The sequence below is a fragment of the Sander vitreus genome, chromosome 18 (genome assembly GCF_031162955.1).
Source record: "Sander vitreus isolate 19-12246 chromosome 18, sanVit1, whole genome shotgun sequence".
Taxonomy (NCBI): domain Eukaryota; kingdom Metazoa; phylum Chordata; class Actinopteri; order Perciformes; family Percidae; genus Sander; species Sander vitreus.
In genome coordinates, this window is record NC_135872.1 from 20,487,535 (window position 1) to 20,515,117 (window position 27,583).

General features: G+C 42.1%; 2 protein-coding genes across 5 annotated transcripts in view; both read right to left on the reverse strand.

Annotated features, from left to right (window-relative positions):
* Positions 1-18,891, reverse strand: part of ccdc85cb (coiled-coil domain containing 85C, b) — a 51,278-nt gene extending 32,387 nt beyond the window's left edge. For 3 of the 4 annotated variants that reach the window (XM_078275459.1, XM_078275458.1, XM_078275457.1), the window contains exon 1: positions 17,366-18,891. In XM_078275459.1, coding sequence (XP_078131585.1) covers positions 17,366-18,083 — 718 coding nt within the window. In that variant the 5' untranslated portion in view covers positions 18,084-18,891. The remainder of the gene's footprint in view (positions 1-17,365) is intronic. The other variant, XM_078275456.1, reaches the window with a different exon arrangement.
* Positions 18,892-19,374: 483 nt separating this feature from the next.
* LOC144533877 (cholesterol 24-hydroxylase-like) lies at positions 19,375-25,557 on the reverse strand. The gene is made up of 15 exons (XM_078275455.1): positions 25,235-25,557; positions 25,006-25,083; positions 24,188-24,269; positions 23,881-23,951; positions 23,563-23,649; positions 23,239-23,377; positions 22,945-23,055; positions 22,697-22,859; positions 22,055-22,120; positions 21,240-21,312; positions 21,071-21,155; positions 20,723-20,833; positions 20,361-20,449; positions 20,157-20,223; positions 19,375-20,073 (listed from the first exon to the last, which is right to left on the reverse strand). The coding sequence occupies exons 1-15, from the start codon at positions 25,372-25,374 to the stop codon at positions 19,924-19,926; spliced, it is 1,512 nt and encodes a 503-aa protein (XP_078131581.1). The 5' UTR covers positions 25,375-25,557; the 3' UTR covers positions 19,375-19,923.
* Positions 25,558-27,583: the final 2,026 nt, after the last annotated feature.

Below are 27,583 nucleotides of genomic sequence, written 5' to 3' on the forward strand. Positions count from 1 at the left end.
ACACACATAGCCAGATGGTAACCTACCCTGAATCAATCTGATGAAGACTACAGTACAGCGTGGACTCCGTCGCGCACACACACACACACACACACACGCACTAAATACCTCATAAAGCCTAATGGAAACTCATCAACCGGTAATTTTATTACACAAGACCTCCCTGACACCCCATCGTCTGGTCGTCAACTCACACTTTCTCACTTTATGATGCATGGCTATCATTTACACAGCAGGGTGGTTACAGAGGCAGTTGGTTTGATGCAGCCTCATCAATCTAACAGCAGTCTTTGAAGATTTTTTGGAGTCTCTGTCCCATAAATGAAATGCAAAATGTGTCCCCAAACTAGAATATGAAAAAGTGTTTGGGACAGGAACATAACTGTGGTTGAAGCTATGCTGCCACTGGTTTTTCAAAGCCACTGAAATGTAGGAGATGGTTGAATCAAATGCTCCGGGTAAATAGTTTAAAAGACAGGCAACATTTGATTGGATGAATCCCTCAAAACTGGTCCTGAATCAATCTAGTCATCCAACTCTCTGCACAAAAAAAGCCCATTTCCCAAAATATTCCTTTTACACTAATATATAGCTTTCATTTACCTGATATTATGAATATTAACTTCAAAATGTGACACCATCATTCACGAATGACTGTCGGGACAGTATTTTCACTTTATTTTAAAAGACACAATTTTACGTCAGGTATGAACTGCAACCCGTCCCAGCTGCATCTACACTACTATTTTCTACCGTCACTGATCTACACACAGTCTGGATATTACCCAAGATGCCAGGGCTTAATAGGGCCATATATGTATGATTATGCAAACTAAATGCTTCAACAGCATGAGTAACTAATTCTCTAATTCTTTTATTGTTTACTGTTCATTTTTGCCAATTAAACACCCAGTCCTTTGCTGCGTGAGGCTGTCGGTCTATTACAATTCAACCAGCACACCTCCATTACATCGGAGACCTTTAAATTCCACAGTGAAAAGGCACCAGAGAGGAGTCAACAGCGAGAGCAAGACACTGCTTGGCCTCCTTTGTCTGCTGCCGAGCCAGCTGTCCTTTGGGAGCTGCTGTGTCAGCTCGCATTAGCGGTGAGAGACGAGCGAGCCAGTGTTGACCAGGTGGTGCCTCCGACTCAATGGGTCTTACTGAACAGACCCGTGGTGGAACAGAGGGAGGTCAACAGTAGATCACCAACAGAAACCGGTGGAAGAAGCAGCCGTGGCTGAAGAGATGAAGGAGGGAGAGGCTGTTCTCTGGAGATTTTAAACAAGATCATTTCTGATATATTTATAGCGTAATAAAAAGTGATTTCGAAATTGTAGCGGGGGAAGGCTTAGGGTTGGGTATCGTTTGGATTTTTACGATTCCGATGCCAAACCGGTACTTTTAAAACGATTCCGATTCCTGAGCCGATTCTTGAAAAACTGAAAAATGACATCAAAGAAAGGCTCTTTTAAAGATTATTTTTTGGGGCTTTTCCCTTTATTCGATAGTGACAGTGGATAGACAGGAAAGGGGGAAAGAAAGAGAGGGGTGACACGCAGCAAAGGGCCACAGGTCGGATTCAAACCCGGGCCGCTGCAGAGGACCCAGCCTACGTGGGACGCACGCTCTTACTGGGTGAGCTAGAGGCCGCCACAGAAAGGCTCTTTTATGGAGGTTTTTTTTTTTTTTTTTGATTGAAAAATATTTAAATTTAACAATATATTTTAAAGTACTTAAATATATAATAAGTAAACCTAAGTCACCTAACACACAACTACAATGTGATATTTTTACGTCCGTTTCGGAGCGACAGAGGGAAAATATTTCAGTCGACACATTAAGTGGAACCGAAATGAGGAACCGAAATATGTGTTCTAATCCGGCGCGATTCCTACCGGTTGCGTAGGAACCGGTTCCATAGTGGAACCGGGTTTCAGTACCCAACCCTAGGAAGGCTTGAGAGAGGCTAAATCAGTGTTAACTAAACAAGCCATTAGGCATTTTATGCCTTTTTTTGCAAATGGAGGGTTATCCAAGCTCTAATCATCTTACTGTAATAGCTCCAGATTAGCAAACGGGAACATATGCTAACTTTTTGTCCTCGAAATCAATCTCTTGCTTAAAGAGTCGACTTCATTCCAATGTTTTTAAACTCCCACACTCAAAAAAGACATGCAGTAAACTGCCCGTAGGTGTGAATGTGTCCGTCGGTCAGTGTGTAAGGCGCTGTGGCGACCTGTCCAGATTTGACCGTCCGTCTTTCACCCAGTGTGTGCTGGGAAAGGTTCCCGGCCACCCTGTGCAGGATGAAAGCGGGTATAGAAACAGATGGATGAATGGATTATTGATTTTGTTGCATCTGTGTGGTGTCAGCACAGTGACTAAAAAGCAAGATGCAGACCTGGCATCTTTTTTTTTTTTTTGTGGCTTAGTAAAACATAAAGTGCTGCAGGCTGATGACAGATATGATATGCTTCACTAGCTTAATATTTGGCTACATTTACACATAACATAAACTGCACAGGGCTGAACTGATTAATCGTTTTCAAATCAATGTTGCGATTTGAAAGAATGCGATCTAGCTAATCGGGAAGACCGCGATTAAACAAATGTGCAATATTTAGTTGAATGTTTGGTGTACAGTAACATTTGGTTTGACATTTTTTATTCTTCTATTTTTTTCATAAGATAAATGCTGGAATAACGTGACATATCACAGATTTTTTTACAGGAATGTCCTATTTTCAGTGGATTTTTTTATGACTTGGATGGATGAACTCTAACTCGAGCCTTTTTTCTTTCCACATGAGGACTCCCATGAGGCAGTTCAGCAACAGGGCATTCTCGCAGACACCGACGCCAGACTTACAACACCCAACTTTTTATCACAATGTCATGACGACGAGCTGCTTTACCTTTCATCCAAGTTCCTGTCAGCACACTCTTCTTACTGACATTCTCCAGCAATTAGGCAAGTCAAGGTTCCACCCAAGAGCTATGAACCTCTGCCGCCTTGCAATGATCATAAATTTACTTTCACTATCGCAAACTGAAAACCATAAGTCATAGCAAAACTGTAAATAAGTCAACTTTGGACCACCGCTGAGACATTTAATGACAGCAAAGCATTTAAGCAGCAGGAAACACTCCAAGTCGGATGATTATGAAACACGCCGACGTCTATAAGAGCACGGCCACAACAGGGATTGGCACAGTGCCTCGTTTTTTTTTAGATAAAGCTGCTGACTGGAATGTGGAGATGGAATGTATAATGTTTGCCAATGTGTGTATACTAACAATCCATGGAAGTACAAATGAGACCCAAATAGCCAAAACTGTCAACAATATTAATTCCTTGAAAACTTTCTCTGGTTTTTCTCAGTATTTGATAGATGAGTGTCAGGAATCAGTTATTCTAGTAAAAACTCTTTGTATAGGCTATTCTTATATAAATTATTCGTGTAGCCAAAAAGGCTTATAAAGTCAATGTAGTATAGTATCAAAAGTCAAAATGTAAAGCACAGCGATGGCAGCTGTGTGAGTGGAGATAAAACCGATTTCTCTGCTGAAATATTTACTCCTCGGGAATATAAAAAGTATGAAAAGTCTTTTTTCAGTGCTTTGCAGGTGCAGTGATATTTCTGGCCTTTTCTCAGTTTCTTTTTTTTACCCTAACCTCTCGATGCCAGCAGCTGAGATTTCAGGGATGGCCAATTTTCAGCTGTGCCTCGTACGAGTGTCTTCCTTTTCACCCTCAACATGTCCTCTTTAATTCACTTGCCTCCCCCCCACCTGCTCCTCCACCTTCTTTTTTTTGACTCATCGCTGCCTTTTTTTTTTCACCTTCTGTTTCCCATTTCATGTTCTCTGGTTCCTTCCCTCCGTGCATCTCCTCTGTAACCCCCCCCCCCCGACCACCATCCATTTCTCCTAATCCCATCTCTCCCTCTTTCAGATTTTCCTTAACTCTCCTCATTTCTCAGGATTCCGCTTCTCCTCAGCACTCATCTGCAGACGGCCACTGATGTGGGCTCCTGGAAAACCTCCTCCGTCAGCCTTTCCACCGGCTTGGTGAACCACGCTGCCACAACTGTGGTGAACACAACAGGAATCAGTTCCATGCTTCTGCTTTCATACCATTTGGCGGGCTTTCACGACACCATTCTCTCATCCAACTGTCAATTATTAACTTGCGCATATAAACCGCTCTCATTGTACCCTTCCATCTTGTTCCGTGTATAAAACACTGCACCATATGTAGCATGGGTCTGGAGAATTACTAAGCACATGACGACAGGCTCCTTCTCCATCCCCTTTTCATTTAATGCATACTGTTTTTGTTTGTTGCGCACGTAGCGACTACAAGCATAAGGTATACAGTCCACATTTTCAGAGCACAGATTTAAATCCACCACAGGAAAATTCCTGGATCTAGATGCATTCCTCTGCGACGAGATTCAACTTGACAGAGGAAATGTATCAAAAGCAGGGTGAGAGATGTACGGTAGAAAGGCGCAGAGCTAAACGAGGCGTCACTGCGTAGAGAACGCACACCCCATAATACTGAATAAAAAGGGCATAGTATCCTAGTAGCAACAATGAGAAGCTGCTTGCTCTGCAGTGTCCTCTGTTGCTCCTGGATCTTCAACTTCAGCATCTTTCTTTTAGAGGTTCTCCACGGTAACTCTCTCGGAGACACTCCCACCCCCACTTCCCGTCCTTTACCCTTCTACTTCCTTTTAGGACACCCTGTTGCACCTAGTAAAGGGCACTTTCATTAAGTACGCATGCCATTTAAAACCGTTATGTCTCCTAAAGGGTTTAAGAGAGTGCCTCGGTTCATACAGTGCATATCATACGCAGGGCTACGTGCCATGTATTTAAAAGAGTGGTGGGCAGAGATACAGCTCTTCAAATCCTTTTTAACAGACACACTCTCCCCTCCAAACCCTCTGCCACATTTCGAGGAGAGCCTCTGCGGCGCTACAACATCAATGGTTTAATCGCCTTACATCTTTTGTTGACTGAGAGGAAAGAGCGAGCAAAACAGAGAGCACATATATGAGAGATAACACACTGTTAAAAAAAAAAAAAAATCTCCTGAAATCCCATTTGGCTGACCTCGTTACTCAATTAATATATTGCAGATTGAGATCAAACATAGTGATGATGGGTAGCTATGAAGACAGCCACAGGTCAGAGTGGAATCATCAAAGAAATGGGTGAGATTTCAGCGAAAAATATTTCTGTGCAGTGTGTGTGCGTGCGTGCGAGGCGACGCGTGGGTTCACCGAGTTCACTCATCAGTCTAACCTCACCCAGACATCATTGAAAATGGCACAGCTGCAGCATTTCCATCAACTGCAAGCATCAGAAGCATATTATATAATGCTACAGAACAGTGCAGCCTTCTGATGCCATTTATAAAGTTATAATTTATAAAGACATTCAGCCTTTTTGATAGTGGCCATTCAAACTAAATATATTTGCACTCTGTAATTGACACCTGAAAAATAAATCCTCATAATCCCAACGCGAGAGCTGTTAATACATTTGAGTACTGAATATGTTATTTTACTTTCAAGGGTATGGAGGGAGCTCCAAAGGCATGATCTGTTCATAATGCATTTCATTGTAATTGTTTTAAAGTAGAAATATTCAGCTTAGGAAAACTTTAGTCTATATCCACGACGTTCCACTTCAGGGATTGCTCCGGTGCTTCCGGAAATTCCGCCAGATTTCACTCTTTTCGCCTGGATGTCTGTTACCTTCCGCTTTCTTTATGTTGGAATTTTAATCTCCGGTGGATTTATGGTTAACTGCTCCTCAGATCTCTGCAGGGTAAATCCAGACAGCTAGCTAGACTATCTGTCCAATCTGAGTTTTCTGTTGCACGACTATAAAACAACTTTTGAACGTACACGTTCCACCAAAACAAGTTCCTTCCCGAGGCTATTTTGCAGAGGCACCGTGGCTCTGTCGGGCGCTTAGCGCCGCCCAAGACGATTGTGATTGGTTTAAAGAAATGCCAATAAACCAGTGCACGTTTTTCTCCCATCCCGGAATGCTGTGTGGACTAGCCAGACCCTCCTCCCCCGCAGCGCTGTGGAGGAAGATCTGGCAAAGCGAGACTAGGAACACTTAAAAGTGCCAACCAACCTTTGTTGCCTTGCCTCCTGATTATATTGTGCTGATGCTGAACCCTCTCAAAAACAGCAGCAGAGGAGCGGAGCAGTGTGAGATCAGAAAGTAAAGAGGCCACAGTGCTGGAGAGGAGAAACGGGCTTACTATAATTGACTGTCAGAAGTGTCATCTCCTCTCAGCGTGTGAGTGAGCCGAGTTTGAAATATGCTGCGTGATGCCCCTCTGAAGACAAATAACCGGCTCCATTTGCCTCATCAGACACCTTCTGACTCTATACGAAGCCATAACGGCCGCCCTGACAGGCACCGACTGCAACAGAAACAACAGAGGGGACCATCTCTCTTCCCTCTATCCTCCATCAAAACCCTCTTGAACCAAAAGTATCCACTTCCATTCCATTCTCCAGCTATCAATCTCCAGAGCCAAGCAGCTGATGGAGTTTAAGAGGATCCGAGGGAGACCCATGAACATCTCCAGTTTTAGATAATCATGTGGACATCCCTGATGGTTGTTCCACAAACGTTAATACCTCCAATACCATGAAACACACGCACGTGGATGGAATGATAAAAAAAAAAATGCATTTGTACCTCTCCCTCTCATCCATCACGGCCTGCAAGTCATTGATTTAGTCAGACAAACTCCTTTGCTGTGAGCCCACATTTTCATGCGCTTATCAGCTTTCACCTAAGCTCTTTATGATTGTGCCAGTCCCATCGGTGGAATCGAACACACTACACTTGGCTGAGGTCAAATAAATAATGACTTACCCTTATAATCTGAGGCCAAGCCCAGTTAAGTGACAGTGGTCTTAATACGTTTCTGATGGAATTTTTAGCAGCCATTAGATTGTCGCAGAGTATTTGTCAAGAGCAGCACAACTGGGACGCAGGGAAAAAAAAACAGATGAATCATTTTTTTGAAGTTTTTTTAATGTGTGGGGGAATATTGATGATGTATTTAAAGCTGGCCTCTGACCTTCCCCATGTGAATCGCCCACTTTCCATCTGTCAAATTCCCTCTTTATAGATTTCACCTAATAAACAACACAGAACTGAGTGTTTGTGAAAACATGTAGGATTATATATGTAACTGGTGTGGCTGATTTTGTGTTTGCTTCTTGATTACAATCATTATCACAGCTCTAATAAAAAACATCAGTTCTCAAAATACTAACAGCCTAACGTTAGCCAATTAGCACTAAATACAAAGAACAGCGGCTGATGGGAATGTTATTGTCTTTGCAGGTATTTGGTCATGGACCAACGTTTTGGCAAGATTTGAATTTTTTACCTAATGATGGTGCTAAGTTTTTACAATTAATCCTGAGGGAAACATGAATGGCTGAGCCTAATATCATGACAATCTATCAAGTAGTTAAGATAAGATAAGATAGACTTCATTAATCCCGCACTGGGGAAATTCCACATTCCACTGGGGTTTGTGCCAACCCATTTCGCCTAATAGATGTTGAGATATTTCACAGGATCAAGTAGAAACTCTTTTCAGCGCTTGATGGAAAATCAGGGGATCCACAAAGTCATTAAGATGTATCCTCCAGGGACCAGGAATGTCTGTCCAAAATTCCATGGCAATCCAACCAATAGTTGCTGTGTAGACATTTCAGTCTGCACCAAAAAGGTGGACCGACATTGCCATAGCGCGATGCAACTAGCGTGGCTTATAGCAAAGTAAAAGATTATCTGGTTAATTCAACTGTTACTCTCATGAACTGTGTGCCTGTTTTTCCTAATTTTGCTTTGTAAAGAGAAAAATCCATAAGGCCCATTAAGTCATTAAGACCATTAAGTCTTATACATGTTCAGAGAGACGGACAAGAAACTATTTTTTTCCTACCGTCTTTGTAACATTTTGTGGATAAACAGGCTACACTGACAGATGGCCACAGTCGCCTTAACGTGAGGCATTATGGGTAAGGAGGAGGAGGGCGGTGACACTGCAATCCCTCAAACTCCCTAACCCCATCCACTGTAAAACAAGACTCATATGTTCCCAAGGCATTATTTACACATCAAGACAGCAGGGCGACGTCTAGCTCACCCAGTTAGAGCGTGCGCCCCATGTAGGCTGAGTCCTTCGCAGCGGCCCAGGTTCGAATCCGACCTTCATCCCCCATCTCTATCAAAATATAAACGGAAAAGCCCCAAAAAAATTATCTTTAAAAAAAAAGAAAATCAAGACAGCACACACTCAAACACACAATCCATCTATAAATCCCCAATCCTGTTGGATTGATCACTTGTCAACCATAAGTAACAAAAACAAATCTAGGGAAAGGTCTGCCTCAAGGCCCATCCCAAACCAAAACAGATAGCCTACATGTTTTCTCAAGTAACACAGTCCAGTGCTGGCACTAGAGTCCGGATCGGGCCGAATTTTTCTGTCCGAACCCGGCCCGCGTCCAACAGAACCGTGACCGAGCCCGACACCGTTAAAATCTCATTTTGTTCTCATACTAATGACACATGTACGTTTGTTTGTGTGGAAAGCTTTCATTAAGCAACTGTAGGCATTCGGAAATGTCAACAGATGAGGTCATCAGCGCACACGGGGCAACAAGCTCACGTTAATAAGCTGTTAAAATGTTCAATGTGTTAACCTTCACTGCTTGCTTCGTTTCCGACCGTGATCAGAAAACCAGGGGAGGCTCGGTACCTCCAGGGCCGCCGTTATAACATGAATAACTCTGCTCCGGTCGCATTTACACGTCTGCTCCTCTTTCTCTTTAACTTACACACACAGACACATGAGCTCTCTTAAAAGGAGCCGCAGCACCATTTTACAATAAATGTCTTATCACGCTGATGTGACCGAGCCCGGCCCGAACACGACCATAATTTCTAAATATCTGTCCGAACCCTCCCCGGCCCGTCGGGTACCGTCGGGACCCGTCGGGACCCGTCGGGACCCGTCGGGACCCGTCGGGCTCGGGTCGGGAATCCATGCTTTAGTTGGCACACAAAAATGGCCTGCAAGAGGAAATTGGCCTCCAGAATAGCAAAGCAAGGTTACCTGAAACCCTCCCAAAAAACTTCCTGAGGATGGAGCAACAATGTTGGGATTGTACAATTCATTCCAGATGCTTCAGCTGACCGTCAAAACTCCACATTATCTCATCCATCTGGAGGCACCGCAAGATTCACATGTTTTTGCAGGCCCTCCAGTTATGTCCCAACTATGGCTGCGAAGTTGTTATCATCCAAGCAACCAATCAGGTGCTTCAATATTTCATTATTGCAAGAGACTTTCCAGTCAGCTAAAACATTTGTGCAAATTCCAAATGAGGAGTTATGGCTCTTGACTTGAAAACGAGCCATCCCAGGTGGGACCCATCAAATGTGGCAAATGTGCCCACGTTTTTAAGCACCAGAGAAAACAATCTATAACTGTTAAATACATGTTGGAGTGAGGAGACAGTACTATCTAAATGCAAGCAAGGTGAAGACATCTGCTGACTCAGTTTCCAATGTCACAGCAACCAACAGCAAAGAGCTGACGGGCAGAAAATCCAGATGAATGACCTGTTCCTCCCGGGCCTCGAAAGGAGCTGATGAAGAGGTGTTCGCTCTCCGAGTTGCTGACTTTTGGCAACCTGGGAACATTCCACTATCTAAGGTCACTGGGTGTGTTGCATAGACAGAATCGAATTGCTGATGGTGAGTTTATGGTGCAACCCCAGATGGGTTTGTGTGCCACCTGAACCCAATAACTCTTTCGAACTGCCCTCCTGTGTCTCTCGTTTGCATCTTAATTAGTTGTTTACATCTGATATATAACACAGATCGATAATGGGTCTTGCCAGGTGTGCGTACCGTTCATTAAAATCAACTTTAGCCACTTAAGGACAGGCTGATATTGGGACAGAGGATAAACTCTTGTGTCTCCAGTTTTCCAGCTAGTGAGTCACTTTGTCATGCGTGTCAAGTCAAGCTCATGAAAGAAAATCATGTCCGCTACTTTCAACATCAGATATTCTTTCCCATAAACGAAAGGGAATGTGTTTTAGACAGAGAGGTACAATCATCTGCTTCTTAGAATAACCCACGCTCAAGTGAGATTTCCATATCTCACAATAGCTTGAAATAGTTTACAAGTTAAACTGAGTGTGTCACTCGCACCACACCCATCTTTTGATTAGGTAACTTGGAAACAGTAAACACGCACACACAGAGAGAGAGACACACACACACACACACACACACAGATGACCTAGCTCTGACTGGCATCATTCTGCACGGGTCAACCAGCATGGAGGCCTAAACAAATCCCCCATCCCCCTACCCTAAACATCCCTCCGCTTCAGTGACTCTGAGGCTAGGCGTGGGCGCCGTCCACTCGCCCCACTGATCATTGCTGTTGCCTAGGCGACTGAGCAACTCAGCCCCTCCAGCAGAACCACGCCCCGACGATCAGAAAAGAAGGACATACATCATTTAGATCAGCCGAGACGTAGAGATAGACAAGAAAGAGAGGAAGGCTGAGACAAGTGGCTGAAATTGGCTTAATATTTCTGAGACAACACAATGTTTTGCTTGGTATGACACCACATTTATATCACTGAAAGATGTGACTGACGACCACACAAGCGTAACAAAGTTTTTTTTGTAAAAAGGCACTAGCTTTAGATCTTACAGTGAGTCCATGTCTGTGTGTGTGTGTGTGTGTGTGTGTGTGTGTGTGTGTGTGTGTGTGTGTGTGTGTGTGTGTGTGTGTGTGTGCGCGAGGCTCATGCTGGCTCTATAACCTCATTCTGTCGGCTGAGGGCTGTGTTGATGGGAGTGAACGGACAGCCGATCAGACAGCAGGTTCACAGGAATCGAGTGAGAGGCGGATGCAGATGGAGGGGAGAGGGAAAGCCTGGAGAAGTGAAGTCTGTCGGGTAAGGGAAGACGGGGAGGTAAAAGTTCAAAAAGCGACACACGCTTTCTTTCGCTTCTCATCTGCCCGTCGCATTCCTGCTGTGTCACTAAGAGGAGAGAGACCCACTTCCTCTTTTGTTTATCCAGGAATGCGGGACGTCCTGACAGGCTGGCTTTTCATTGACAGTACACAGCTGAGAATTCCCCCTGTGGCTCTTTCTCTCGACCCATCCTCTGTGTATCTAAGTGTGTGTGTGTGTGTGTTTCTCCTCCATTATCTGTGTTACCAGTTGACCAAGCCTCCCATAGGCGGACAGGGTGTTGGGAAACGCAAGCCAGATAGTGCAAGTCGAGCCTGCGCCGTGCCCGGGGGAAACTGTCAAACTAAAAATACTTGACTCGGTCAACGTCGAGGATGAATAAAAAAATAAATACAAAAAACTAATTTTAAAGAATTAAAAATGTTAACAAACGCTGATTAAGTTAATGACAGAACATGTAAAGTGTCCAGTAACTAAAGCACATTATGTGTCAGCATTTCCCTTTGGTACAGTAGGTCTCAAAAAGGGCTACAGCTCTCTACTGCATGTTTTCACATGATCAATCCTATTAACTTCCATAATTATAATAATCTTAGAGCTGTAATTTCAGTTTAGTCACCAAGAGTAGCCGTTTCTTTTCTCTTTTTTTGATAATGCACCTTTGGAGTCATTGTTGCCGTTTAAAGTCAGCTTCACAGAAACATGACGTGTGGTCAAACAGGATACCAGTGACAGAAACATCCTATTCCTGCTTTATTGTATCCCCGCAGACATGCAACACAATGACTTGAAACCACAGCCTAGAGGAAAACACCATTGTGTTGTTGATCCTCCGGTTTCAACTGAAACGAGAAAAGGAGCTCCCACAGAGAGACGCCAGGGCTTGCCTCGACTCGCCGGTGATTGATTGATTGTTTATTTAAGAAGAAGAAGAAAAAAAAACACACAGGAGTTACTGAAAGCCTGACTGATTCTTTGAAGAAATTAAACTAGCAATTCAGATTTTGCATGCAGTGATTTAAACTTAGTAAGCGGGGACTTTGATTGTGACCCCAATAGATATGTAAAGCCATGACTGTACTCTAAAGACAGGGACTTTGGAAAGCTTATTGATAATTCACCTCAGAGGGAAAGTGACCAAATGCTTCAGTCACACAAACGACATGAATATCAACACGCTGCCTAATTTGCGTAACTTTGATGAAATACACACACCCACTGGTGTCCAACAGGGACGGCTGGTTAGAGTTTCATTGGGAGCTTTTAGGTCACGAGCCTCCCCAACAGTAAAAGAAGAGGAAACTGAAAAAAAGAGAGTGAGACAGAGAGAAATGTCTCTAAATCAGAAAGGGGAAGAGTTCACACTCGCTGTGGCACCTCATATATTAAGAGACACACATTAAAAGGCCAGGTGCTAAAGACCCCAGTGTAAACGCACACTCGTATTACTTGTCAGTGAGCTAATTTGACTAATTTGAACCTAATTTGGTTTACAGGGTGACTAACATGCATGGCTACACATGTAGGAGGCCAGTGCAAGCAGTCTCCTGTGATGTGAAGCAACATATAAATCAATGCATTGTGCTGAAGCTCTAATGCGTCTTAATCTGCGGTGAATCACTAACCTATCGGACTGGTTCCTGAAAGCCACAGGCAGCTGAATGGACTGACAGACTCATGGTAATGAGGTCTGAAAGGAATAGCGGAATTAATCTGTGTGCCCTCATAAAATATTTGGTTCTAGAAGCTTGGTGATGTAGTGATACTCATGAGGCTAGCTATTGAACTACTCTAACTGAGGAGCTAACTGCTAACATGTAGCCAGCCAGTCGAGACCTACCAGCAATAGCCAATTACAATAGCTCCCTGAGCATCGTTCTATTTTCTCTGTACTGTGCTGTTTACTCCCCCATTGGCGTTTTGTTCTTAAGAGTTGTGCACCACTTTGTTCAATAATTTATACTCCAACAGCGTAGGGTTAATTAAAAGTGGATGGTGCAACAAAGCTAATAAGCCACCAGCTTCTTACATTTTGGACTGTGCATCTTTGCATTCCCTAAAATGTGAGCACTATGAAGTAGAGCTGCAACTATTATCGACTAATCAATCAGATGATCGATGGAAAAATAAATCGCCAACTATTTTGATAATCGATTAAATCGTTAAAAGTCTGCATACAAAACTTGGCAGAAAAAGCTGTTTTTAGCCTCCCAAATATGGACATTTCCTGCTCTTTTTTTTTTTTTTTTATAGCATATTAAACTGAATATCTTTGGGTTATGGACGAAACAAGAATTTAAAGACATCACCTTGGACTTTGAGAAACTGGGATGGACATTTTTCACTGTTTGACGTTTTACAGACCAAACGATTAATCGAGAAAATAATCGGCAGGTTAGTTGATGAGTTTCACAATAAAAAAATCAGTTTCACCAAAGTTCACCAAACTGAGCTCAACATCCACACCGCACGTCGGGTCCCGCCGGGCTCGGTTCAGGTCTCCATCCTCTACTGACCAAGCCTTTAGGTATGGGAGGGAGAGGCCACTGTAGACTTAATGAATGTATCCAGCAGTCAGGCCTGATTTTACGTTGCACTGGCCTCGTGGAACGTGGACACACACACACACACACACACACACACACACACACACACACACACACACACACACACACACACACACACACACACACACACACACACACAGAAAGGTATCTAATCATCTGCACAACATGAGCTGCTACACTGTCCCTTTCACTGTGGTAAAAGTAACAGAATATGGGAGCCCAGATAGCTCAGTTGGTAGAGCGGGCGGCACATATAGAGTTTTACTCCTCGATGTAGCGGGCCCAGGTTCGACTCCGACCCGCGGCCCTTTGCTGCATGTCAATCCCCCTCTCTCTCCCCTTTCACGTCTGCAGCTGTCCTGTCGAATAAAAGCCTAAAAATGCCCAAAAAATTATCTAAAAAAAAAAAAAAGGTAACAGAATATGTTGACGTCAGCCTGATGGGTCTAATCATTTCTCCTCCTCTCTGAGAAACCTCGCTCTCTGGCTTGTTAATAGTCACTTTATCTGCCGAGTTAGAAACATTGTTCCTTTAAAGCCATTTAGCAGCTCGGAGGCCAGGGGAATGTGTGAGGGTCTGTTAAAGGTCAACAAGCATTATTGCAGAGAGGATCTCTATCAGTTCATCTGGACAATGTCAAAGCAGCACTTTGCTGTCTCGCTTGGGCACTTTGTCTTAATCTTACACACACAGCTAGGCCTATTTGCAGTCTGTGTGGCACTAAAGAGGAGCCTAATGCAATGTCTCTATAACAGCATCATATTTCTTTGACTGGAATTGGGTTCCAGACCACCAAAAGTGAATGCAGATGTTGAGAAGTCTGGAAATAGAAGTCCGTAGTCAACAAAGTAGTACTCAATGTAGCCCCTGCTGTTCTTTTTTTCTTCTTCTTCAGAACAGAAGCCATCGCTCTCCTCGTGCATTACAACACACACCCTGTCCAAGTAAACATGCACACACACACACACACAGCCTGTATCCCCAAAGGAAGAGGAGTGGAGGGAGGGGGGGGGGCAGATTTCAGCCATGTCAACGCGCAAGAAATTCAATTAAGCAGACAGCAGGATGTCTCCGAAAACCAAACTCCTTTGAGCTTAATGTGCCCTCCAACAGTCCCCCACCACTCCACCCCCAAGCTTCCCAGCCAACCCCTCACCGCCGTTCAGCCACTCCCCCCAACACCACCGAGACCCATTGATGGCCCTTTCCTGGGCCCCCTTTTATACACTCCTCTCCCAGGGCCTCTTTTGCCTCTAAAAAGAAGGCCTTCTAAATTTACATTTGCCAAAAAGATGAAGATATTTATTTATTTATTTTTTTTTTTTTTAACTGACTGAAAATGTATGAAGCCTCTAGCTCGACCAACAGGCCCGTTCTACTCTTGGGACACCGAACACATTCATCCTCCTCCTCTGTGTGTGTCTGGCAACCGGGCAGATGCTGTTCATTTAGCGCTTGAGCGGCAATCCTCGAGCTTGTCTCCTAAATGCCCTGGGGGGGGAGACATTTGGACAGTATTAAATAAAGCCACTCTGAAGACCTCACACCGCAGCCAGATCTGACCTCACAACATGGTCACTCCACTCGGATTTCAAGAAGCCAATCGAGTAAATCTGTGCTGGTGAATCTCTTTTTCTCGCCAGGCCTGCAGAGGCTAGTGTCGACCTGCGAGCAATTAAATTCATGTCCAAGCATTTTTCATTGAGGAGTGATGAAACATTTTTAGGTTAGGATCAGTGTAATATTGCTTTTTTTTTGTTTTTAGTGATTGCCGTGCTACCAGTAGTTCTGTTTCTTACTGTTTGCAATGATTTAAATGCCACAAAGATTAGCGATGCTCAGCTTTGTTTAGGACTAGATAGCATCACTCTCATTACCTATGCATTGGCTTTAACAATGAAATAATAAACCTTCTCTCAAGTGAAGCAGGTTTTTCCAGTGATGGCAGGCCATTGCGTGTGTCTATTTGAATTTGTGCATTACTGTCAGCGATGAGCACGCAGAGCCAGAGCCTCGGTGGCACATAATGTCACACACATCAGAAAACAGAAACAACAGCTTAAGAGAGGTGCTGGGTCACTGCAGGCACAATATTGATGTTACGTAATGACAGCCAAACACCGCCCCAAAATGTGTGTGTTGGCGTGCGAGTCTTTCCGGATTAAGGTCTCCCTCGGCTCTCTCTAATGCTTGTTTCAATCCTTTTGTATTGGTTACCTTCACAGTTTTCACAGTGTACAATGTCCGGGAATGTCTGCTAGATAAGATTTGACCTATGTGATCTGATTTGAAACTGCTTGCGTCGAGCTCCTATATCCTGCTGCTGCTGCCCAGTCCTTGTAAATCGGGGATAAAAGAATAATGATGATGATAAAGTTTCAACTGGGTGTGGGATTTTTTTTTCTCCCTTGAACCAGAATTTATTCTCCATGCCAAACAGATCATGGCAAGTTATCAGCCCATGTGCTAGCTAAACGAGGCTTAGTGTCCTCCTGTTCCATCAGGGCATTTTCATCCCAGCTCGAAGCTTTCAGCCATGTATTTAGGTCTTAACACAGGGACATTGATTTCTGGTCCCGTGCCATGCATTTCAAATGGGCCCTAAGCAGACATGAGTGCTCTTCCAAAACCAAAAAGGCAACAATGATAATCAGCGAATGACCCCCAACAACAACAAAAATCTATTTGCTTGTGCCCCCCTTTAAAAGCTACTAAGATAAGACCACGAGTGCAGTGACCTAAATCAGTGCAGACTCAAATGATGGGCTAGCGTGGGACTGAAAAGGCCACTTAAGGACACTCTGTGTGCATATGTGTGTCATAATCACCCCAATCAAGACTTTACAGTGAGGTTAAGCCAAGACCCCCCCATGTTAATCCTTCACAGCAATTTTGATCAGCATATGTTGCGACACATCCTGACTGTATTATCTATGAGGAATAAAAACAGAGCTATACAGATGTAATAGGCCAGCTGCATTAAAGGGCTGCACAATATATTGTTTTCTTAAATCGTCATCGCAATATCAACTTGCGCAATATACACATTGCAAAAGGCTGCAACATATCGCACTAGACACTCAGAGATTTTTTGTTAGTTGAAAGAAAATATCAGTAGAAAACTGCACATTAAAATGTAACTGCCATTCTTTTTTTAAGTGGTGCCTTTTATATTCAATGTCCAATTTGTTCAATAGAAGAATGTTGAAAATGATTTCCTTTTATCTGTTTTAAATTCAAAGAGCAACTTGTTGTATTTTAGCAGACTGCTGAAAGCAGCAGGAATGCAGAACTAAGTACACTTTAATATCGGTTTATTTATCGCAAGTAATATCGTTATCGCGATATTCAACATCGCATATTTTCCTCATTTTGTGCAGCCCTAAATATGTGTCTTTTGAGAGCTCAACCACAAAGAAGTACAATATATCTATATTATAATACTATCATGTCAAGAGGCAGGCCTCAAAAGGGCAGCAACAACTTGTGTCTCTTATCCGGAGATCTTTTGAAGTCAGGGGTAGCCTAATTTTTTGTCATTCACCCAAGTCCATGAAAGTAACTTTTGGCCTCAAAGATGGACATAATCAAAAGGGCCATTTCCCCATGTTTTATGTACTGTAAGGCCTGATTGGTTGGACTGTAGCATCTGTGTTAAGACTGCCTGCAGATATTGACAAACAGGTGTGTTCCCACAGGTAGGAGGGAGAGTATGTAGGCCTACTCACCATTAAGTCCATTGGGGATGCTCCTGTGGTGGTGCGGGGCTGACAGGTCATCCATGGACCTCCTCATGGTGGTGCCCAGCTTACTGTTCTCTGAGGCGGGCTTGTGTATGTGGTTGTGATTGTGGTGATCGGGGCTCCCAGCACTACCTGTGCTGGACGTGCTACTCCCGTCCCCAACATCCCTGACCGTTCCGGTGCCGCCGTTCAGGTTGCTTAAACTGGACTGACTGTCTATGGAGCTCCTGGAGCCCGCTCCGTTCCTCTCCTCATCCAGCATGAGGATGATCTCCTTCAGCTCAGAGTTCTCCCTCAACACGGTGTCCTGGTTGGCCTCCAGCTCCTTCAGCTTCATCATGTAGGTGCCCACCTCCTTCCACATGGCGCTGGCAGTGTAGCGGCCGAAGCGCTGCCACTCCCGGGACAGCTTCTTGCCCTTCTGCCGGTCGTCGTCCAGGAAGCAGCAGAGCTCCCGGAGCTCATGGTTGTCGTCCTGCAGCTTCTGGTTGATCTCCTTCAGGCTCCGGATTTCGTGCAGGTGCAACTGCAGCCGCCGGTTGATGTCTTTCATCATGTTGCCGTGCTCGATCATCAAGTTCATTTTCTCGCCGTCGACCCTCCGTAATCTCCGGACCAGCTCCTCTTTGCTGCACCGCAGCATCTCCTCGTCCGTCAGCTGGCTCAGCTCATCCTTCGCTCCCTCGGACGGATTTTTAGCCATGGCTGTCTTCGCTGTGACTAGCCTGTCGGTTCGTGTAAACGGTGCCTTGAAATAAAAACTGTCAAAAACTAATTTAACCAAGCCTCAGTTGCGGAATTGTGTTAAAATACGAATACATTGTCCAAAATATACAAGTATCGCCATGCCCTCCTCTTCAACAGGCCGATAATGAAAAAGAAAAGAAAATATGAATGTGATGCTATGGCAACCCGTGCGTGAACTGAATGCCCTCACTAATCTTTGAAGGGGAAATTATTTATGAATTTCGGAAACAACTGCTGGTACTCACATTCCGTCACTAACGAAAACACGTGATTTTAAATCGATTAGCAGTGATTTCCAATCAGGTCCTGGTCCCCGGTACCGAGTCCCGTCAGCACAACACACCGCGTCCCATCGCAATGTGCGCCGTCTCCTCTGGACATCGCTCCATTCAAACGATGATAAACAGAAAGAGTAACTAACTGGAATGCAACTGTTAGCTAAACCGTAATTTGAGCTAAAAAAAATAAATAATAATAAGCGTGAACACTACACTTCTGAAAGCCCACTTCTTTTTTTTTTTTACTGGCGGTGCTCTCTTGAACGCGTTTTACCGTCAACTACGCTCCTCGGATAAGCCTCTTTACTGAGGTGGTGGTGTGTTGGTGGTGGACGGATAGTTCAAGCCTTTCCACTCAGCCAGCTCGGAATTAGCAGCGGACCCCCTCCTTCTCGTCCAAACACTCGGGTTTGAAATCATTCAAGAGGATTTCGGCCAAGACGGCCAATCAAGACATGGCAGAGGAGTGGGCAGCAGGTAGATGAATAGTGCGGTGGCGCCTCACAAGGCGCAGGCTCAGCCCTCTTAAAGGAACAGTAACCAGTAATGTATTACCATAAACTGTATAAAATAATAAACACATATTTAAAGCGTTTTGTGTATTATATATTTAGCTTTTACTATTTACAAACTTTTCGTTATTAGTAAAAGCTAGTTCTTTTTTGTATTTGTTAATTTCTAAGCAAATAAAGTAATTGGCCCAATTACTAATCATTTCTAAATTAAAACTTTGACTTTAACCGTCCTTCCCCACTCAACAACTTTTATTACATCAAAAAAAAAAAGAAAAAAAAAAGAAAAATCTCCTAAATTAAGTTAAGAAGAGTTCTCATGAATTTGTATCTTAACAGGTGCTTTTTAGATTTGTTTTGCAAGGTCACATCGCCCCCATGTGTACACTGTCAGTAACAGCCAGACACAGCAGGTTGAGTACATAAACAGCTTGGAATAACATCACATTGTCAGGCATTAAATTAATCATTAGTTTATTGAAGTGCAAAACAAACAGTTATTTTTTGCAGCAGAAAAACATCTGTATGTGTAGAAAAACAATAATATTATATTGTTATATTATTTTCATTAGTTTAAAAATGTTTAATTCAGCATTTGTATGTCAGTGTTAAAGGCACAAAACAAGTTTAGAAGCTTAGTGGGTATAGAAGAGCAGTTACACTGAGATACAAAGGGCTAGTTACAGCAAATTCAAGTACTAATAACAGAAGAAAAGTGGTTGTTTCCCCATATAATTATTAGTGGTCAGTAATAACAGATACAGATACAGAAAACGTTATTAATCCCCAAGTGGCAATTCATCCTCATTGGTTCCACTGCATGTGGATATACGGTTTGTTTCATGACAGGCTAAACATCCACAGAAAAGTGATAAAACAACTCTGCAGCATAAGATGCTTTTGGCTAAGGCAGGAGTACAAAGCTGCAGGCAGTAACCCAAAAACCCATACACACCACGTGAACCATTTTTGTTTCTTCTTATGTTATACGACCCTGTAAGACCATTTACTTGTTTTGATCCCTGTGTCTGACAGAGCACACCACTCCACTCTTTGGCCTGAGTGTGCCAGTGTCCATTATATCAAAGGTCTGTCCCGGTACAAGGCGGAAGTCAAACCTCTGGAGCAGCTTGGCCATCACCACTTTAGCCTCCATCTGCAATCGCCCCAACACACATTGAGTTCATTTCATGCGTTGTTATGTTTTTGTGTGTGTTGACTATTTATGACATCACCCACCTGAGCAAAGTTCTGTCCTAGGCATGAGCGTGGGCCGAGTGCAAAGGGGAAGTAGCAATAATACGGCCTTGTGAAACAGATAAGAGACAGCATCAATTAATGTACAATGTTTCCCTTCTTTCATCTGGGACAACGATCAGTGTCCTAAAATGTTAAGACTAAAAATAAAATGTGTCATTTTGTGAAAACTTGTATGCTACTTACTTGGGAGCATCTGGGTGAAATCTGTCTGGATCAAATGTCAGCGGGTCCTTGAAGAATTTCTCCATTCTCCCAGTCGCATGGGAGTTGAACTGAATTTCACAACATTTTGATAGCAGATCAATATTCACTGTCCCTCAGGTTGGGGCACGTTGATACATTTTGGGCAGCAAGATATGCCCTGTCTTCTTCTCCCAGGAGTATTTTTAAGTTTGAGAGAGCAGTGTTGTTGTGAGGCTGGTCAGAGTGGGTGGGTGTTTTTTTTGAAGTGATAGGTGCCATTGTGCTTATGTACATAAATAAATAAAAAACTAACTATGAAACCTTTTGGGTTCTGACACACTTCCTGCTTTAGATGTACTCACAAAACATGAGACTCCTCCCGGTATGTGGATTCCATCAATGACAATGTCTTCCAGTATTTCACGAGATGTGCCTGGAGCTGTCGAGTACATCCTCAGAGTCTCTTTCAGCACCTGGGAGGAGTTACAGTGTGATCTCGGGGCAATTTCTTAAAAAATAAAATGTATTCAAGTACATTTAAGAAGAATTACAGAGGAGGCAAATCTTGGTTTAGCGTGTCATCTGTAGATGGAGCCATTTTTCATATTGACAACAAGAACACTTATTGTATAGGCTAACTTGAGAGTCAGTGATTCACAACATGCTTCACTCCTAAAGAGCTAAACCATCTTTTTCCTAACTTCATGTACCTGTGAGAGGTAGACCAGTTTCCCCAGATCATCATAACTGATCTCCTGTTTCATCCCAATGACATCATCCACCTCTTTCTTCACTCTGAGAAATAAAAACCCAACTGAAGAAACCATTATTCAAAAGCGACAATGTTAAACCGCTTTGCACCTCATTTTTGGTTCTTACTTCTCCAGAATGTCAGGATGTCTCCCAAGTTCCATGATGCAAAAAGCCAGTTGATTAGCAGTTGTTTCTTGCCCTAAAATATTAGAACATTACCTTCAAAACCCCAAAGTTGTGCTTAAAGGAACAGTTCATCAAAAACACAATAGAATGTAGGACTTAAATATAAGTGGTGGTGATGATAATAATACACAGACATAAGAGCATGGATTTTTGTGAATAACTATGTCATTATACTTGAAAAGTAATATAGAGTTAATAATGCAATTAAAATGTATTTATTTTACAGTGGTATCATGGCATGGAATAGTTTGCCTACTGCTACAAAACTCCTATCATCACGAGGGATTTTTGAAAGACAGGTCAAGCAGCTTTTATGGAACGAGGTGAATATTTATTGATACATTGGATAGTTTTCACAGCATTTTTGTTTCTTATTTATTTTGTTTTATGTGATGTCCCCCCCCCCCCCTCCCCTCCTAATACTGTATGTGTTTATAGTCTGATTTTGTCTGCTTCTTGTCTATTGTTTCCTGTGTATAACACCAAGGACCGTGCTGGAAATAAGTATTTTACTTTAGCATGTCATCCTTTGGATTACTGTTTTATCGTCTTGATCCAGAAATCAATCAATCAATTTAACTCCCAATGTGTCCATAATTCACACCTAAACTGGTGGATAGTTCCCATTCTAGGTAAGAGGGAAATATGTTTTATTGAAAGTGTCCCTTTAACATTGTTAGCCTCTCTATGAAGCACAGCTTCAAGCTTCTTTTTGGATCATTTCACACATCAAAGCAGAGACGACGCAGACTCACCCGCAATGAAAAATGTCACAAAATTGTCCAACATCAACTCTTCGTCTTCTTTAGTCATGCTTTCCTCTGGAATAATAAGAAAAGAAAAATGAACAAGTAAACCAATATATCTAGTTATCTTATCATATCATTTGTAACATTAAAATCCATGTTTGACTGAAAGTTGAACTCATCTATACATGCATGTTAACTGGCCTGTCCTATCTACTGTATCTGATTGTGAACAGGTAGTAGCTTAACACTGCACCTCTGCTCTGCAAATCTAATACTATGGAATGGTAACGATGCACATGACATGTTGAGATAAAGATGCTTGTAGTTTACATGTAGTTCTGCTATTTTTTTGTCATACTATTCTCCGCGGTTTAAAATAAATAGTCTGATTTTAATTAGGCACTTAAAACACCAAAACCATTGTTTGCAACTGCCATGACCCTATTACAACAGAGGGAAGTTTAAACTCTCTCGGTATCTTCAGCGGACGTGGGTTTGATTCCGACCCACGGCCCTTTGCTTCATGCCATTCCGCCTCTCTCTCCCCTTTCTTGTCTTCAGCTGTCCTGTCAAATTAAGGCTTAGAATGCCCCAAAAAAAATCTTTAAACGTTCTTCTTATCTAATTAGAAGGCAAAGGGACCATAACCTTTGCCAGCTGTTTTGATGATCTGTGTGAGGATGTCCTTGGGGACGTCATCGCCGTTTTGCATGGCAGTCTTTCGGTCATTAATCCACTTAGCTCCAGTTGTGCGCAGCAGGTGGCAAGCTTCCCTCACTTTCTTAATGAATGGTCGGTTCTTCAGCTTGTACTAGAAATGCAAGATTTGAGGATCGCAAACAGTTTATAATATCGTCACCACACAAACTCCTTACAAATGCGTAGTGAAGTCATACCTCATAGAAGATGTCTCTGGTTTTGTAGAGCATCCCTTTCAGACATGTCTCGATGGCTTTAGGGAAAATTGATCTATCCTTCTGCAGGTCTAAATCCACTCCAAATGCAACCTGAGAGTTATCAAGAAAATAAGGTAGTTACAACTTGATTATACCATCTTTTTTTTCTTTTTCTTTTTTTTAAACTTTTGTCACAAGCTAGTGCTTTTGTTACATGCAAGAAAAACTTTTTGGATCATTACTGCTGCGGAAGACGTACAACTACTATACTATATATAGACTATAGCACAATACCTTTGCAATAACATCAAGGGTAAAAGAGTTCATGAGGTGGAGCATGCTGGCCTCTGTCATCTTATCAGCGACATCTGTAAGTGTAGTCATCAGTTTCTCTGCCCTCTCGTTGAAGGTGCCGGTTAGACCTCTCAAATACCTGGAAATGTAGTAGTTTTAGACAGTGGACTAGCAGGACATACAATTGGACAATGTTCTCCAAAAGAAACAAGAGCAAAAGATACCCACAATCTAAACAGAATCTACAATGATTGCAAACACTGGATATAAAATGAAGGTTGAGCAGACAGTTGATTCTATCTTTGTGATTTTTAAATAACTCACAAGCTGCTGAACGCAGGGTCCATGATCCGCCGCTGTTTATACCACTTCTCATGATCTCTTGCTGTTACCAGGCCATTACCTAGGAACCTTGAAAAGAGACATGGAACACATGACATTCAAAATAGCTACATAAGGTTGTAAATGATTCGGCATAACAAAACAGTAAAGGGCACCAAACAAAAGTGGGCTGATAATACTCACATACAGAAAACATAAGTTGTTGTCAGTTCAGAAATGTAACATATTGAAAGTATCACAGATTACACTGTTATGAAAAAGTATGGAAAGTATAACTAATCTGATAGTCTGACAAATTACCTTTGGCCAAACAAGTTGAAGATTTTGCTGTAGAATATATCTTTAGGATACTTTGGGGACATCAGGATCTCCTGAAACAGAGCCAATCACAAGAGGGAAGATTGAAAGTCAAGGTGTTTTTAATGTTAATATTATCAAGATATATGCTTATCCATTTTTACCCAAAAGGACAATAGTTGGCACTGTAGGGACATTTTTTTTTACCAAAGCAGGACTATAGCTGTCTTTATGCACACTTTTGCACTGTTTATTGTGGAATGCTTACGCAACTGATGGTTATATAACTACTGAAAGGTGCTGTGTTTACCTTGGTCGCTTCGGGGCAGGTCACAATGAGCCAAACATAATGTAGAATATTTATTCTGCAAACAGGCCCATATGTCTCAGCCCTGTAAATGACATGTCATATTATCGTTATTACAGGTAACTAACTAGCACACACTAGCACTATAGTTTACATCACATCCGTCTTTCACCAGAATATCAGAAACTCCAATGCAAATCATCTGAACCAACACCGTCAAGTCAGGTCCCAGGTACCATCATAGAATAGATTTGAGATGTAATTCTGACTTGCTAACACCAGATAGAACCACATGGCTCAAGTTTTAGTTCTGAGTTGACATTTTTCCAGTGGTGTAGTCTGTTTTCTCTATCACTCTGGTCTAATGTAGTGTAGTGGATACTGTACCAGAGCCCGTCTACCCTTATTAGAAATTATTTGACTGTACTATATATTGGCGAGAATCTGCCTTTGGGGGAGGGGGGCCGTATCATAGTGGGGGATCTGGCTGTCCTCCCCAGGGAAGTTTTGAGCATCAACGACTTAATTTCCTGTATTCGGATACACTTGTATGCCTTTAAAATACCTTTATTTATGTGAAGAAGAAAAACACAGATAAGAATTAAAAATATATAAAAAATATAATGGAAAGTTTGTTGTTGCGTGTCACTGGGCACTTTTAAGTGGGTATATGGAAATTCCTGGAGCTTTGTTAGTGGGTATACTGCGTATATACCTGCGTATCACGTAGTCTACACCACCGCATTTTTCCATTTAAGTGTTTAATATTCACATAACCTACTTTTGTCTTAAGCAAATGCATGAAACATAATTGTGCTTACCATTCTAGAAACATGTCGTAAATGATGCCTTCTTTTTTCATTACTCTTAAAAAGGTTGGTGAATGTCCGAAGAGAAAACTGTGGGCGAAAAAATCAAAAAGTGCCAGGTAATGTCAACAACACAATAGTTAGTTAGCTAATGTTAGCTAGCTAGGTGACAAGAAAACTAACAACGTTATCGCTAGAATCAACTTAACGACAAACCACCATGCACTTAACGTTAACTTACTTGTCTCTCGGCGGCCCGGGTATGTGGTCATATTTCGTATGAATGTGTTTAACATATAAGCAATAACCAAGAAACGATATGAAAATCAGAAAGAGCAGAAACAAAGCAGTCCAGCTCAAAAGTACATGGAAAACTGCCATTTTGGTAACTCAAGCTCAACAGACTGTAACGTCAGACCGCCAGTTCAGCTTTTAGCACGAGCTGTAGTTCCAACCTGTACAACCTGTACAACCTGTAAGGGGACCTAAGCAGGAAAAGTTACATGTTGCTTTAACCAAAGCCCGTCTAGGGAAAGCCGTTCCACTCCCTATTTAGCCCCATTGTACCGAATTTGGTTGCAGTTCCACCAGAGTTCCACTGGGGGTGATCGCGGTCCAGTGCTAAATGAATGGGACCCTATGGAGCTAGACGGCTAAATGTGTCTCTTTCGCCTGATTGCCGTTGACAAATCTCAGATTTGATTGTAGTTTTTGCAACGTTGAATGAACGAGTACTTGTGTCCTTTCGATTTCTTACAGGTTGAGTCGTTGTTGCCCATAACACGCTAGCATTCTGCTAATGAAAGCTGACTGGTCAGTGAAGGACTGATTACGACCAGACATCCCGCTTGATGTCATCCGAAGCGGAGCCAGAATGTCAGAGTGAATATTTCCGCGCGGTCTTTAAAACATTAACAAACGATGTGTATGACGTCATTGACATTTTAAAAGGCTTTTTAGAACAAAAAAGCGACTTTTAAAAAATCTAACACCCAGCAGTGTGTATTTTCTTTGCCTCCCCTTTCGAATACAACATTCAAATTACTAGACAAAAAAACGATATCCTGAGAAAAGTGGATTTTGAGGGGTATAGCTCCATAGACCTCCATTCATTCTGCACTCACCTTGAGCGCCCTAGAGTGGAACCAGAGTGGAACTGCAACCAGTTCAGAAGCCGGAAGTATCGAGAGAGTGGAACTTCTTCCCTTGTTAAAAATTCTTTGCTTTAACACAGGGACATTGATTTCTGGTCCCGTGCCATGCATTTCAAATGGGCCCTAAGCAGACATGAGTGCTCTTCCACACCCAAAAAGGCAACAATGATAATCAGCGAATGACCACCACCACCAACAAAAATCAATTATCTTGTGCCCCCCTTTAAAAGCTCCAATTTTGATCAGCATATGTTGTCAGTGCAATCACATGCAACACATCCTGACTGTATTATCTATGAGGAAAGAAACCAGAGGTATACAGATGTAATAGGCCAGCTGCATTAAAGGGCTGCACAATATATTGTTTTTTTTAATCGTCATCGCAATATCAACTTGCGCAATATACACATTGCAAAAGGCTTCAAATCATTCTTTTTTTAAGTGGTGCCTTTTATATTCAATGTCCAATTTGTTCAATAGAAGAATGTTGAAAATGATTTCCTTTTATCTGTTTTAAATTCAAAGAGCAACTTGTTGTATTTTAGCAGACTGCTGAAAGCAGCAGGAATGCAGAACTAAGTACACTTTAATATCGGTTTATTTATCGCAATTAATATCGTTATTGTGATATTCAACATCGCATATTTTCCTCATTTTGTGCAGCCCTAAATATGTGTCTTTTGAGAGCTCAACCAAAAGAAGTACAATATATCTATATTATAATACTATCATGTCAAATTTTAGCATTAAACACTTCATTTCCTGCATTCTGGTGAATTTGTATGCACCTATTTCTACCTTTTTCTGAATCAATATGCTGGAAATATCTTAACGAGTTATAGATATATAGATATATCTATATATATATAGATATATATATAGATATAGTAATGAGTTCAGGACTGAGAAAAACATTCATATTCATTAAATAAAATAGCACTAGAGAACGCCTGTTTTAAAAAGTAATGAATTACCATAAACTGTATAAAATAATAAACATATTTAAATAATTTTGTGTAGTATATATTTAGCTTTTACTATTTACAAACTGTTTGACTGTTATTAGTAAAAGCTAGTTATTTTTTTGTATTTGTTCATTTCTTAGCAAATAAACTGTTGTTTAAGTAATTGGCCCAATTACTAATCGTTTCTAAATTAAAACTTTGACTTTAACCTCCCTTGTATGAAGATCAGCCTCTGACTAAACTGTGATTCCCCACTCAACAACTTTTATTACATAAAAAAAGAAGAAAAAAAAGAAATGAAAAATCTCCTAAATTAAGTTAAGAAGAGTTCTCATGAATTTGTATCTTAACAGGTGCTTTTTAGATTTGTTTTGCAAGGTCACATCGCCCCCGTGTGTACACTGTCAGTAACAGCCAGACACAGCAGGTTGAGTACATAAACAGCTTGGAATAACATCACATTGTCAGGCA